We start from the raw sequence: 14,554 nt of genomic DNA, 5'->3' as shown, positions 1-14,554 counted from the left end.
AATTACTTTAAGGATATTAAGTGCCAAAGAAAATAAGACTAACTTCATAAATAAACAATAAGATAAAAAAGAAGGAAAAAGGATTAAAAAAAGAGATGGATCATTAACCACAGTTAACAAGTTTTAACACTGGCCTCACACTGGCCTCAGACAGCCGCATATGGATGTTTGTCCAACACAATATATATATATATATATATATATATATATATATATATATATATATATATATATATATGTATGTATTTAAAAAAAGAGAAAAGATCACAAAAATAATACACATGATTGGATACAGCATAGTTGGACCTTCAAAACATCTGTTTGCAGGGTTGGGATGTAGTCCAGCTCAATAAATGCTAAAAGTTTGAAAGTCTTTTCCAAAAAAAAGTCTCAAACGCATCCACAGGTAGTCCAGAACTGATCAAAGCAATCTTCCAACCTTTAGCTGGATCCATCACATCCAGCTGTGGACGGGGAGATCACATAGGAACAGTGTTACTTACAAAGTCCTTTCTTCTGCGCCATATTCTGACCTTTCTGCAAACACTTCTGTCAGCATGCATTCAGAGTCAGATAAAAACGTGAGGCCCGTATAAACAATGGGCTCAATTTCCCGATGAACCTTCAGTTATGAGTTGTGGAAATTTTGGTCCCATCAGAGTCAGGAAAGGAGGATAAAGATGACAGTGCTTCGTGGTGGGTTAACGTTTTGACTGAGGGCTGTTTCAGGCCCACCCCCCGCTCACCACTTCCTGTTTCGTAACCAACCTGTGACGTCACTGTGGCTACGTCCATCTTTTATAACAGACAGTGAAAAACTTGTTTTGTTTGTTGCGACATGTGAAGACTGCACATATAAAGCATCTATCTTACACGGCGAGGTGAGGGCGGGACCATTCGTGAGAAACAAAACCACGTCCGCTGTGTTCTTTGCACATATTTTCCCTTCTGGCTCCATGAATGAAAGACTAGTCTCACTGCTTTATATCCTGTTACAGTTCTGAGGAAGAGCTGAAGGAAGCTGTGAGAGTCCGTTGATGCTTACTCTCCTCACCATCTGCCCCTGTGCTGCTACTCCAGCTCCTGCTCCACCCTGCAGGGTTTGGGTTAGGCTAACTTGGGCCGTGCTGAAGGAGGTTATTCTGCCACTTCCAGCAATTTGTAGGTTGACTGTGGTGGCATAACTGGCCTTGTGGTTGCCCTGTTTGGGTAGTGGTGATGCTCTTGAGGGCAGGGGAGAAGAGACTGGGGACACAGGAGGTGCTGTGGTATAGATTTGAACCTGAGGCGGTGGTTTGATGTGGAATTGGTGGTGTTGGTAGGGGGCAGGTGGAGGAGAGGTCATTCCTGAGGTGGACAGAGTCAGACTTGAGGAGGTGAGGTTTTGCTCACTGGAGGGTCGGCTAAGGTAGGCGCAGATCAGCTGGCTCCGACAGTTTCCCTCCTGTAACTCGGGATCTTCCCAGTCTATCTGCCTGTCTGATGAAGCGGTGGAGGACACAGGGGGAGGAGACGAGGCACTGATGGTGCAAGTATCGCCTGTATCCGGGATATCCGTTCCATTGTATTTGTTTGAAAGCTCTCGCACATCTGGCCAGGGCACGCTGGTAAAATGCTGCCCACCCCCGGTGCCGTTCCCTGGGGAAAACTTGCTGGATGAGGGTGGGGACTGAAGCCCATTTTCAGGGCTGAGGCATGCGGGTGAGCTGCTGTAAGAGGACCATCCACTCCTTGGACTGACCGGACAGGACTCGTGTTGGTCAAAAGAAGGATGGGCATTTCCACTGAAACCTAGGGACCTTCGGCTGCTGTCTGCCCAGGAACGTCGCTGGGCAGCAGCGTTGAGCCGGGCTGGGCTGGAAGGTCTGTCGGCCAGGCTGGAGGAGAAAGACCTGCGGAGGCTTAGGGAGGTGGTAGGGCAGGGTCCAGAAGGGAAAGATCCTTTGAAACCACTCTGTGGGACAAAGGAGGACGAAGAAGAAGTTGGGAAAGACGCCAATGTTGATGAAAGAGAAGGAGAGGCAGAGGAGGAAACATATCTAGCGTTTCTAGGCTGAGGTGTCGCAACATTGTTTGCCCAAACATTCACTGACACACCGATAGGAGGTGGGGAGAGGATCCGCGGGCTCGGACATGAAGAAGAACTCATGGAAGAGGTGATGGGTAGCTCCAAAGTTAGACCTAATGGGTTATGGGAACTTGCACTTCCTACCCTTGAGCTCCGGGGATGGGGCGGTTTATTTGCCATGGGGGAGGAGAAATTGTGCTGTGGAGGTGGAGAGCAGAGGTGAATGAATGAAGCTGGAGAGGGAGATGGGGACTGAACTCGTGAGTTGGGTTCGGATGCGGAGAAAGGCCGGGCTACACGGTTGTGTGATCCTGACCAGAGAGAATCTTGGGATTGTTGCTTTACCGCGGCTTTACTGGTCCCATTAGAGAATGTCTCCTTCTGTGGACTTACCAACCAACCTCCGTTACTGAGAGCACTGCTCAAGCTGCAGCTCACTTGACTGATTGCTGTGCTGTGATTGTTGTTGTTGTTTGAGTTCTGTGAAGAACCAGTTTTGCTGTGAAGGAATGAGGGACGTGGTGAAGAGGATGAAGCGTAGGCCGGCTGGTAATGGGATGGACTTGGAGAGCGTTGGGAAAGAGAGGGAGGAGAAGATGGCATGAGGGACGGAGAAGTGCAAGAGGTCCGGAGAGTGGACGGTGGGCATCTTGGATGGTGGTACCCATCCTTGGAACATCCTAACTGAGCACAAGCAGGTGTGCTGGAAGGAGGTTTGGGAGAAGGGGAACGCCGTCGTAAGTGAGAGGAAGGTAAGGAGGGACTTTGATTCACGCTGTTGCGGGCAGTGTTGTCTTTTGCCATACTCTGACTGATAGACTGACTGATGCAGGAGGCAGCTAAGGATTTGGTAAATGTGGAGGAAGAGGTGATGGGGGAGGAGCATGTGGGAGAGCGAAGGGTAGAGGATGATGTAGGGGAGGGAGGAGGGCCTCTTACAGATGATGAGGAAGATGCAGGAGAGGGGGTAGACGGGGCTTTCCTGGTTAAAGGGGGAGTCGGAGATAAGCTGGAAAGAGCCTTGGAGATGTTGTTTGGGCATACAGGAGTCGGAGAAGATGCTGGAATAAGCCTGAATGGTGAGGAGCAAGGTGGTGCTCGTACTGAGGAGGTAGGAGGAGCTCTATGAGGAGAAGGAGAGCGGTGTCTCAGGCTGGGTTGGAAGGCTGAGGGTGCAGAGGTGCCCTGGTCAGGCGTGGTAATAGCCTGGGTAGTTCTCTCCTCCTGAGTCTTGAAGATCGGAAGTTTGGTCGGGCATCCTGGCTCTTTTGGGTCCCTGTAAGTTACAGAGAAGCACAGATTTAAAAACATCTAGTTTATCGAATTAAATAAAAAAATCACTGCAGTTATACTTAAAGAAGCTTCTCTGACAGGGGCATTGTGACTCTCGTCTTTCCAAGTGATAAAAGCCCAGCTAACACTACAGCAGAAGGGCCAAAAATGGCACTTTAAGCTCAATGTAAGGAACGTTCACTAGTTGGGACCACATCCTCATTTAGGTTTGACAGCGTTTCTGGTAAATAATGGCAGATGATGTGAGCGTGAACTGAAGCTCTGGTTTGGGAAAGGCCTCAGAGGCGACTGGCAGCGGCTCCTGGGCCGGACGGATCCCCGTCAGCTAACTTTCTTATCAGTACTCTATAATGTCAATGTTCTACTTTCACTGCGGCTTTAGCTACAGTTTAAGAGAGTTAAACTATTCTGACTGACCACAATTTAGGGAGAGTTTCTTTCCTTAAAATCTAGATTTTTTCCCTCCTATTTTGACTGGTACGATCTTACTTCTGCCAGACGAATTTTTTTCCCCCTTGTTAAGCCACTGAACTTTGACCAAGCATAAAAAGCGATGACCCAGTGTTGTCTCTACATATAAGAGACAACTTAGAAAAGAAGCAGTTTTAATTGCATCTTTAGGCTCCTTGTTGCCAGCAGCCAGTCACAGAAACACATCATTTGTTCCCATTTCCTGAGATGAATCCATGAAAAATGTCAAAAATAACAATAAAGATAGTTTGATATGAAATACTATTGATCAGTACAAACTGATCAGCTGTTAGCTGAGAGTATTTCAGCATGGCGTGCAGCGTGTTCTTAAAAATCAGAGGAAAATGGACAAGTGAAGGACAAAAGAATAGGTTTGATCTACAGTGTCTGAAACGACGTCCATAAGAAAGAGGAAGAAATTTTCATCCTTCACCGAAACTTCGTCAGAAACGCTCTCAGTGGAAGGACGTCTGCCAGAAGGCCGTTGATAATGAAGAGAAACGTGGTGCAAAGGCTGAGGCATGAAAACGACACAAGAACTGGACTGAAAATCAGGTCTGATGGAGCGATGGATCCATATGTGAAATTTGAAAAAGAAGAGCCCAGACCTCAAAATCACTGAAGCAGTGAGAGATCATCCTGACAGAGATCAGCAAAAAGGCAGAAACATCCAAAGAGGAGCTTTGAACGTCCTTCAAGAAGCCCAGAGAAGTATTCCTGAAGATTCCTTAAGAAACACGGAGAATTAAGGTGGTCATACTCAGTGTTGGTCAAGTTACTTGAAAAAGTAATCAGTAACTAATTATTGATTACTTCTCCAAAAAAGTAATCCAGTTACTTTACTGATTACTTATTTTCAAAAGTAATTAATTATTTAGTTACTTAGTTACTTTTTAAAAACATGATTTACAACCTGAACAGGTGATAAATAGATCTTTCAGCCCAATTCTACTTTTTCTGCATAATCCATCATACAAAATGTAATCAAATGGAAAAGTCTCTTTTTAAAACTTGTTTTATTAGTTTTAATCTTTTAACTTTATGCATCAAGCAAACATTTAATTATATGCAACATTCTCTGACTGGAAGAAATTAGTTTAACATTGAAACCTATTTTCTGCACATTCCAGCTCATAAAATAAAATATTTTTTGTGTTTACACTCAGTCTTTCAAATAGATGCAAGTAAAACACAGCAGAAAATAAATAAAGTCAAAGACTCAGCGGTCCTGTTGCTCTATTTTCACCTGTAAAGCAGGAGTGGGGTAGGCGGAGGTTTACCCTGGTGCAGGTGTGCCGCGGTCAGTGGAAGAATCCGCGAGTTTCTCTGTGAGTTTCCCATTACGTCGTAGCTACTCGGTGCTTGTTGGAAGTTTAGGGGTTTTTTCGCTGTAAAAAGAAGTTTTCTTCCCACGCACAGCGGACACTAATGTTTTTGTCCCTTTTTATGGAATCAAACTCAAAGTAAGGTCAGTACTTCCACGCTTTAAACGCTGCACGCTCATACTCTCTCTGCACTCGATATGTGATCCATTGTTGATCTGCACACAGCTGTTGTCACGAACGTCGCACTCGCTTACGTCACTGTCATGAGACATTCTCACAAAAAAATCACGGTTTTAGTAACGCAGTAACGCAGCGTTCCTACGGGAAAGTAACAGTAATCTAATTACCGTTTTTGCAATAGTAATCCCTTACTTTACTCGTTACTTGAAAAAAGTAATCGGATTACACGTTACTGCCCATCTCTGATCATACTAAACATTGACTTTCAAGTTCTTTAGAACTGTACAAAGTACTGTATAAAACGTTTTAGTGGTAACAGAAAGTTGTAATGTGACAAACAAAGGTAAATTATGTGGCTGAAGGCAAATTCTTCTACTGATCAGAAGCCAGATAAAATTTAGTCTGGCTTGAAATAAAGTGCCAAAGATTACAAGAGCAAGAGAACCTCGAGGCATACGCTTTAATGAAAACATGTGTCCTGGCTTGAACTTCACCTTCGTGTTAATACAGCCACATTTCATTTCTTATATAAAAGAAGAAAAAAGAAGCAGATCAAAATATGTTAAACTGAAAAGCATGGGCTGGGCTTGCTGGTTTATTAGGGGTTCGAGTTCATACACACAGACCAGGTTCCCCTTATTGGCCACCTTCATCAGATTATCATTATTACTTTGTAAAAACTCTTCCAATTGCTCACGAAATCTCTAAAGTGCAGTTATTCTGCTCATTTCCTGCTGCATGCTTTTAGTTATTTAACTGTGCATGATTCACACTTCAGAAATACCCTTCTTATCTCATACTGGGCCTTAATTCAGCTCTTGACTAACTGCCAGTCACAACCTTTGGGAGCTGTCAGAGCAGTGTGAGCTTGCACAGATTCTGGGTTTTCTGCACTTTTGCTTGTCAGTTATCAGGTCCATACACACCTGTGGTCACCTTCAGGCATGCTATTGACATTCGGGGGATCAGATGAAGCCCGTCCGCCCAGCGTCGTCAGCAGGTTGAGCGGCCTTTGGCTGGTGAATGTTGGGAGATGGTCTTCAGACTGCAGCTGAGCGGGATTTGATGGACGTGGTTCATTTTCTCTTAAACTGTGATGCCCTGGGGTTTCTGTGAGTGCGTGGCAGCTTGCGTGTGAAGAGCCAGAGGCTGTGAGTAAGGGAAGACTCTGGGAAGGCTGAGCAGGAAGCTCTCCTAAGGGTCTCCATTCACCAAAGCGCCCTGCTGAACCCTCATCGCTGGAGAGTTCCTCTGCTGATGTCTTCTGCGGACGCTGGTTTCGCAGCACAGTGCTGCCCTCCTCTGTTTCTCTCTGCTCTCTGCTCGGCCCTGGGTGAGGTCTTGCAGAGTTGTTGCACTTTCCTGAAGACGCGTCTGCATTTGCATTTCCTGTGCAAACACTGAATTCAGGCGCTGCGTAAACATTCACGTCTTTGCTCAGCGTATCCTTGTTATCTGTGAAGCTGTGTTCTACTCTAGCTTGTATACATTGTTCAGCTGCTGCGTCCTGCTTGTCTTTGACTTGGTTATCTCCATCTTTGGTCACTTTTCTGCAGTGCTCAGCACACAGAGGTGGCTCCGAGGGAGCGGGTTGGGTGATGATTTCTCCAGACTCTCTGGCTGAATAAGCATGGTGCCGACCACTCTGCTGCTCCGGCCTGCAGGCAACCACAAGGAGAAAAGTAGTGGGAATGAATCTGCTGCTGCTGCTCTGAACTGCAAACCAAATTTAGCTAATCTCACTCATTTCAATGTGCACCGTGGTGAGCCTATAAAATGCTAGAAAGACCATTTCATGTCACGCTTGTGGTTTCTGTCGGATCTGAGCTTCACTCCTTCTGCCTTCCATCATTTATAAACATTTGGTCATTTACCATGGTACTGACTAATGTTTATTCATGTATGTATATGATTAACCATAATTTATCATCAACTCAACTCATTTTTTGTACAATCCTTTATTGTTATAGTCCTTTCATTTTTACTTAATTAGTAAAGTACTCACACATCTGGATGCACATCCCTGTTCTCATTCAGGGGGTCATCCCTGGAGGGGTCCTTGTTACTGGCAGGGCAGCACAAACTGGAGCTCCAGTCTCCAGCTTGTGTCCTGAGATGCTGAATGGTTGTTGTAGAAGATGAGGATGCTCCAGGTGAGGTGTACCTGTGCTCATAGCTGTTCACCTGGGTCAGACTGGATGATTGGTTGCTTAACAAAGGGGCTGGATTTTCTTGAGGTGTGGTGGAGGTCTGGGAAGTTTCACTCAGAGTACGGCCTACACCAGAGTCTCTTTCTCTGCTCAAAGCAGAGATGAAGTCTCTCGGCCTGGAGAGGCTAATTCCATTCGTCTGCTGGGTGGTCATCTGTTCTTTGACAAACACATGACCAAACGACTGAGGTTCAACTGGCTCCATCGCAGCCTCCTGGACATCTGGGAAAAACAATGAAATATAGAGTATGAACCAAACATGAAACAAACAATTAAGCCACTGCTTCCAAGTATTTTCCTGTCCAACAAAACAGACGAATCAACAGGTGTGTATGGGACAGCAGCATTACACTGCTCACAGAGACTTGGCTGCAGCAAAACACACTGGATAAAGCCTACAGCAACATCTACCACATCGAGGTTTGTTAGACCACAGTTCAATACTGCTGATCCCTGCATACACGTTAGGAGGAGAGCCCCCCAGCCACAAAGAAAACCTGGCCAGAAGGTGCATCACATCAGCTGCAGGACTGGACGGTGTTTGAACACCAGGACCTCGAAGAGCACACAGCATCAGTGCTCTCATATATTAACTTCTGTACCAACAGTGTCACTGTGGACAAACGTCTCCGGGTGTATTGCAACCAGAAACCCTGGATGACTAAAGAGGCCCAGGTCCTGCTGAAGCAACGTGACGCCGCTTTCAGATCCGGTGATGGTACGCAGTACAGTGCAGCCAGATCTGAGCTGAAAAGAGGCAACAGAGAAGGCAGCGTACAAGAGGAGGATTTAAGACCACTTCAGCAACAACAACTCAGGACAGGTATGGCAGGGAGTTCAGCACACCACCATCTCTCACCTGGAACAACAGGGCCGTTACGCCAGGCTGCTCTTTCTTGACTTTAGCGCTGCTTTTAATTTGATAATCCACAGACAGACTAATAGTGAAACTGCTGGATATCGGACTTCCTTCTACCACCTGCAGCTGGATCAGAGACTTCCTCTGAGACCGTGGATAGAGTGTTACACACACACTCATTCTTTTTATTTTTTCATTTTTTGTATTTATTAAGTTACCGTGTTGTGTTGTTTGTGTTGTGCATAATGCCGACGTGGGATGAGCACTGACAAAAAAGAGAGATCTTATCTTATGTTAACACAATAATTTGGTCCTGGACTCTCTTTAAAGAACCCAAAGTCACAGCATCTTAGAGGAAGTCTTAGAAAAGGCAGCTTACCTGGTGTGAGGCTCTCTGCTGTCTTTACTGTCCTCTCTTCCTGGATCTCTTTGGTCTTCCAGCTCATGGTTTGAGTCTGGTTCTGGTCTTCAGCTTGAATCTGACATTGCCGCCTTTGTGTTACGTTTTGGGTTTGAACTTTGACCATGGAGTAAGTTTGGGTTGCACATCTCGACTCTGACTGACCGGTTTCTGTTTCATATTGTTTTTGGTGCTCAGCTGTAACTTGAGCTTCAGCCTGTATCTGACTTCTACTTTGGCTCGGGCTTGCGGGTCCAGACAGACTAGCAGAAACCACCGATTGGTTCCGCCCACTATTGGAGCGTTTTTGATGCAGGGGGACCTTCATGGTGCTGGCTTTGGCGCTGTACATTCGAGCCAGTGTTTGGACCTTGCTTAGAATACGCTCTGAGTTTTCTATCAGCACAGGGTCTACCACGGGGTTCGCCTCGAATAACCCGATACCAGCCACATCCGATCCCATGGTCTCGAACAGGGCTCGGTTAGCAGTGACAATCCTGGAGTGGCGAGACCATCGACCCACTTTTATCTGACTGGGAAGGTCCTCGAGGTTCCCAATGGCCTTTGCTTGGTCTCTGCTTCTGGTTCTAGTCCAGATGTTCTGGGTTTTTGTCTCAGGTTTTTCGCACGTATTCACAGGTGTAGAGGTTTCTTCATGGCTTCCATTAGCCTCTGTTGAGCCTGGTGGGTTAGCTTCATGCCCATTTGTAATAGCTTGGTTTCCAGCACCAGGCATGGTTGTTTGATCTCTGGACTCTCCTTCCACCTTCTCCTCCCGTCTTTCCACCAACGATCCTTTGCAAACATTCTCATTTTGATCCTGAATCTTTGTTTCTTCTCCAATAGGCCTGCTTTGGTTTGATTGCAAATTTACCGGATTTGGAGTCTCTTCGTCGTTACTCGCAGCAGAGGATGAAGACTTGACTCGGTCCTCTTCTCGAAAATCCAAAGAGCTCATTGGTTTATCAGCCTGTCCATCACTCTTTGCATCTGCTAGTACTGGAAATGGGGAAGAAACTGGACCAGAGGAAGAAAGGTGCTCCCTATCAGTATCTCTTTCTGGTTCTTCGAACTTGGACAGTCCACTTTCTGACTCCCCTTGGTGACCACCGACATCAAAGCGTGACATGGTCTCCTTTACCAAGCCAGAGGGAATTTGTGAGAAACTGTTTCTCCTTTTTGACCCTACTTCTTCAGCAAGCTCTTCATCCTCTTCCTCGCCCTCTTCAGCCTCAGCTGCTGCCTCATAGTAACTTCTTATCTTTTCAATGATCTTCTTATCTCTCTTGGTGAGGTGGGAACCTCTTGTAGGCGGGTGATATCTCTTGTTGGGCTGGTTAGGGGCTCCTAGATTTGAGGAGGAAGTTGTGGACTCTTCTTCTTCTATCGGTATGACTTTGTTTTTGCTTTCCTCCTCTTCTGAGACGAATCGATGAAGGTCTAGTGTTTGGGGTGGAACGATCTTGTGTCTATCCTCGTTTTCACTCGTTTTCGTCTTCTCTTTATCATTTTCTTGTACTTCTCCAAGCACTTCTTCTCCCTTTTCCACCTGACTTTCTGCAACTTGAATTTCTTGGATTTCACTTTCTGTTGTCTCATTTTCTCCAGTCTGACTTTGGACGATGTCATCCTCAATCTCTGCTCTTTCCTGTTCCTGTGGCATTGTGTGTGTTTGTTCTTGGCTGGAGGTGACTGGGGGCAGCGGGCAGGTGAAGTTGGTCTGGTTGGATAGAGGCTCTTTGGGCTCATCCTTGATCTGTACCGGGGAAAAAAAGTAAGAAGAAACTTACAGTCATATGAATCCTAGCATGTGCTAATGTAGCTGGTGGGATATGGACACCCACCGGTGTGTTACTTAACAGTTTAGTGAATAGTTTAAAGAAAAAGAGGGAAATCACTGGAATTTGTTCAAATATCTGCCTGAATTTGGTTTGTTTTGTTAAATTAATAAAACCTTGAACAAGAACATGTGTAGTAAAGGAGTTGTTTGCTTGAGGTCTTTGGTAATGGATGGTCTATCTTAAGGCTCTTTCCTGATAAACATGCAGTTTGTCATGTGATAAGATTTTAAGCCACAATGTTCAGATGTCAAAACCCAGGATTTGACCTCTTTATACGTGAGGTTTCACAAAGGTTGGTCTTCAGTAAATCAGTGAATAATCAATGACATCGCAACATGGTGTGGCAGTTTCATGAATCTAAACAAGTATGGCTAGAAAGAAAAATATAGTCCACTTGAGGCTGACTCAGACTCGTGTCCTCAAACGTGGTTGACCACATGTCAAGTTATGGTGGGTGTTCTGTTTTCTAACCGTCATGTGAGTGTGGATGGCAGCGAGCCCCTCTCTGGCTCTACTCTGGTTGATGAACTCCAGGATCTCCTCTGTGATGGACAGAGTGGGAGGAGGACTGAAGGGGGTCAGCTCCTCTTCCTCCTCCTTCTCCTCATTTAAACAAAAATGAAAAGACACCATTAAAAGGATGCTATGAGTGTTTGATACAGTCCTGTTTTCAAACCTACTATCTGTGCACAAGTTTGATTAAATACATTTTATTATATTACTGTAGTGGGATTGCAGTGGGAATTGGCTCAGCTCAGGGCTCCTGAGCCGATGTAAGTTTCCATCCATCCATCTGTCTACTCACTCATCCATCCATCCATCCATCCATCCATCCATCTACTCACTCATCCATCCATCCATCCATCCATCCATCCATCTACTCACTCATCCATCCATCCATCCATCTGTCTACTCACTCATCCATCCATCCATCCATCCGTCTACTCACTCATCCATCCATCCATCCATCCATCCATCCATCCGTCTACTCACTCATCCATCCATCCATCCATCCATCCATCCATCCGTCTACTCACTCATCCATCCATCCATCCATCCATCCATCCATCCATCTACTCACTCACTCATCCATCCATCCATCCATCCATCCGTCTACTCACTCATCCATCCATCCATCCATCCATCCATCCATCCGTCTACTCACTCACTCACTCATCCATCCATCCATCCATCCATCCATCCATCCATCCGTCTACTCACTCATCCATCCATCCATCCATCCGTCTACTCACTCATCCATCCATCCATCCATCCATCCATCCATCCATCCATCCATCCATCCGTCTACTCACTCATCCATCCATCCATCCATCCATCCGTCTACTCACTCATCCATCCATCCATCCATCCATCCATCCGTCTACTCACTCACTCATCCATCCATCCATCCGTCTACTCACTCACTCATCCATCCATCCATCCGTCTACTCACTCACTCATCCATCCATCCATCCATCCATCCATCCATCCGTCTACTCACTCATCCATCCATCCATCCATCCATCCGTCTACTCACTAATCCATCCATCCATCCATCCATCCGTCTACTCACTCACTCATCCATCCATCCATCCGTCTACTCACTCACTCATCCATCCATCCATCCATCCATCCGTCTACTCACTCATCCATCCATCCATCCATCCATCCATCCGTCTACTCACTCATCCATCCATCCGTCTACTCACTCATCCATCCATCCATCCATCCGTCTACTCACTCATTCATCCATCCATCCATCCGTCTACTCACTCATTCATCCATCCATCCATCCATCCATCCATCCATCCATCCATCCGTCTACTCATTCATCCATCCATCCATCCGTCTACTCACTCATCCATCCATCCATCCGTCTACTCATTCATCCATCCATCCATCCATCCGTCTACTCATTCATCCATCCATCCGTCTACTCATTCATCCATCCATCCATCCATCCATCCGTCTACTCATCCATCCATCCATCCATCCATCCGTCTACTCACTCATCCATCCATCCATCCGTCTACTCATTCATCCATCCATCCATCCGTCTACTCATTCATCCATCCATCCATCCATCCATCCGTCTACTCATTCATCCATCCATCCATCCATCCATTCGTCTACTCATTCATCCATCCATCCATCCATCCATTCGTCTACTCACTCATCCATCCATCCATCCATCCATCCGTCTACTCACTCATCCATCCATCCATCCATCCATCCATCTACTCATTCATCCATCCATCCATCCGTCTACTCACTCATCCATCCATCCATCCATCCATCCATCCGTCTACTCACTCATCCATCCATCCATCCGTCTACTCACTCATCCATCCATCCATCCATCCATCCATCCATCTACTCATTCATCCATCCATCCATCCGTCTACTCACTCATCCATCCATCCATCCGTCTACTCACTCATCCATCCATCCATCCATCCATCCGTCTACTCACTCATCCATCCATCCATCCATCCATCCATTCGTCTACTCACTCATCCATCCATCCATCCATCCATTCGTCTACTCACTCATCCATCCATCCATCCATCCATCCATCCATCCATCCATCCGTCTACTCACTCATCCATCCATCCATCCATCCATCTACTCACTCATCCATCCATCCATCCATCCATCTACTCACTCATCCATCCATCCATCCATCCATCCATCCATCCATCCATCCGTCTACTCACTCATCCATCCATCCATCCATCCGTCTACTCACTCATCCATCCATCCATCCATCCATCCATCCATCCGTCTACTCATCCATCCATCCATCCATCCATCCATCCGTCTACTCATCCATCCATCCATCCATCCATCCATCCATCCATCCATCCATCTACTCACTCATCCATCCATCCATCCATCCATCCATCCTGACATCAGGTCAGCACTAACGCAGATACATCCTCTGAGGCTGCAGTGCTGACGAGTGCTAGCACAAGCTAAAGTTACCTCCTCCTTGTTCGGTCGTAGCTGAGGCTTCAAACTGGCGCCGCCTCGCTCGGACTCCACCTCTATGACGGAGGAGGCCAACGTGCTGCTGCTGCCTGCTGAGCCCAGGCTGTCTGCGTGGCACAGCTCGCTTTCACTGCCCGCCTGCTGTTACAGTAACAGTTTTCTTTAGATTTACAGTCCAGCATAAACACCATAAAACCAGCAGTGCAAACTCACACTCATCACTGTTCAGCGCTCCAAACTGAAATCACTGAAATCTCCCTCAAACTACAGACATACGTCTAAATGGACATAAATATACATAATACATATATACATATATAATGCATATATGTATTATGTAATACATATATTGACATAAATGTGAATGTTCATGTTTAAGTTTCCTCCCATTCCCTCCCCGACATGCTCAGCACCCAACAAATTTATGAAGCGATAATAATAATCTGGGCCAGCTAGACCTCATGAAAATATAACTGTACAGATTATAAAAATAAATAATAACTATTATCACAAGAAATCTTTAAATATATATATATATAAATATACGTGTTTATACGCTGATTGTGAAAAACGATGTAGTTGAGATGTTGGACCAGAGGATCTTTGATGGTTAATGAAGCGTTTAATAGCTGAGCTGCACATTTGCCAGAAATCTGAACGCGGTCTCACCTTCATAGCTGCGAGATTCCCGGGTGGAGCGAAGCGGTGGGGCGAGACGGGTGACAGATGCCGTGATGGATGAGAGCAAAGAGAACGGTGTTATCAAAGTATTATTATTGTTTTCAGGCACTTAGCAACTTGGCATCTGAAACTACATAACCACAAGTTTCATGTTTGAACAATGCTTGAGCCAGGCAGGCCCGAGCCAAACCCACACCCCGAGAGCTGCATGAAACATGAGTCCGGTCTAATTTGC

At 45.9% G+C, this 14,554-nt stretch overlaps 1 protein-coding gene across 1 annotated transcript; it reads right to left on the bottom strand.

Moving 5' to 3' along the window:
• Positions 1–290: 290 nt before the first annotated feature.
• LOC146619536 (uncharacterized) lies at positions 291–14,313 on the bottom strand. Its single transcript, XM_085370233.1, has 7 exons — positions 14,308–14,313; positions 13,633–13,779; positions 11,119–11,250; positions 8,786–10,562; positions 7,343–7,769; positions 6,264–6,995; positions 291–3,344 (listed from the first exon to the last, which is right to left on the bottom strand). Exons 1-7 carry the CDS (start codon positions 14,311–14,313, stop codon positions 983–985), a joined length of 5,583 nt encoding a protein of 1,860 aa, XP_085226359.1. The 3' UTR covers positions 291–982.
• Positions 14,314–14,554: the final 241 nt, after the last annotated feature.

The sequence above is a fragment of the Diplotaxodon limnothrissa genome, linkage group LG14 (genome assembly GCF_057381915.1).
Source record: "Diplotaxodon limnothrissa isolate DT_005_m linkage group LG14, D_limnothrissa_male_GT1.1, whole genome shotgun sequence".
Classification (NCBI taxonomy): Eukaryota; Metazoa; Chordata; class Actinopteri; order Cichliformes; family Cichlidae; genus Diplotaxodon; species Diplotaxodon limnothrissa.
The sequence above is the reverse complement of the archived record's forward strand: the minus strand, read 5'-3'. Positions and strand labels throughout refer to the sequence as shown.

Bases quoted from the DNA above. Each gene is read 5' to 3' on its own strand.
- LOC146619536 (XM_085370233.1), bottom strand. The intron at 10,563-11,118 runs GTTAGAAAACAG...TCCCCGGTACAG, and splicing joins CCATCCACACTCACATGACG to ATCAAGGATGAGCCCAAAGA. The intron at 3,345-6,263 runs GTGTGTATGGAC...TGTAACTTACAG, and splicing joins ATGCCTGAAGGTGACCACAG to GGACCCAAAAGAGCCAGGAT.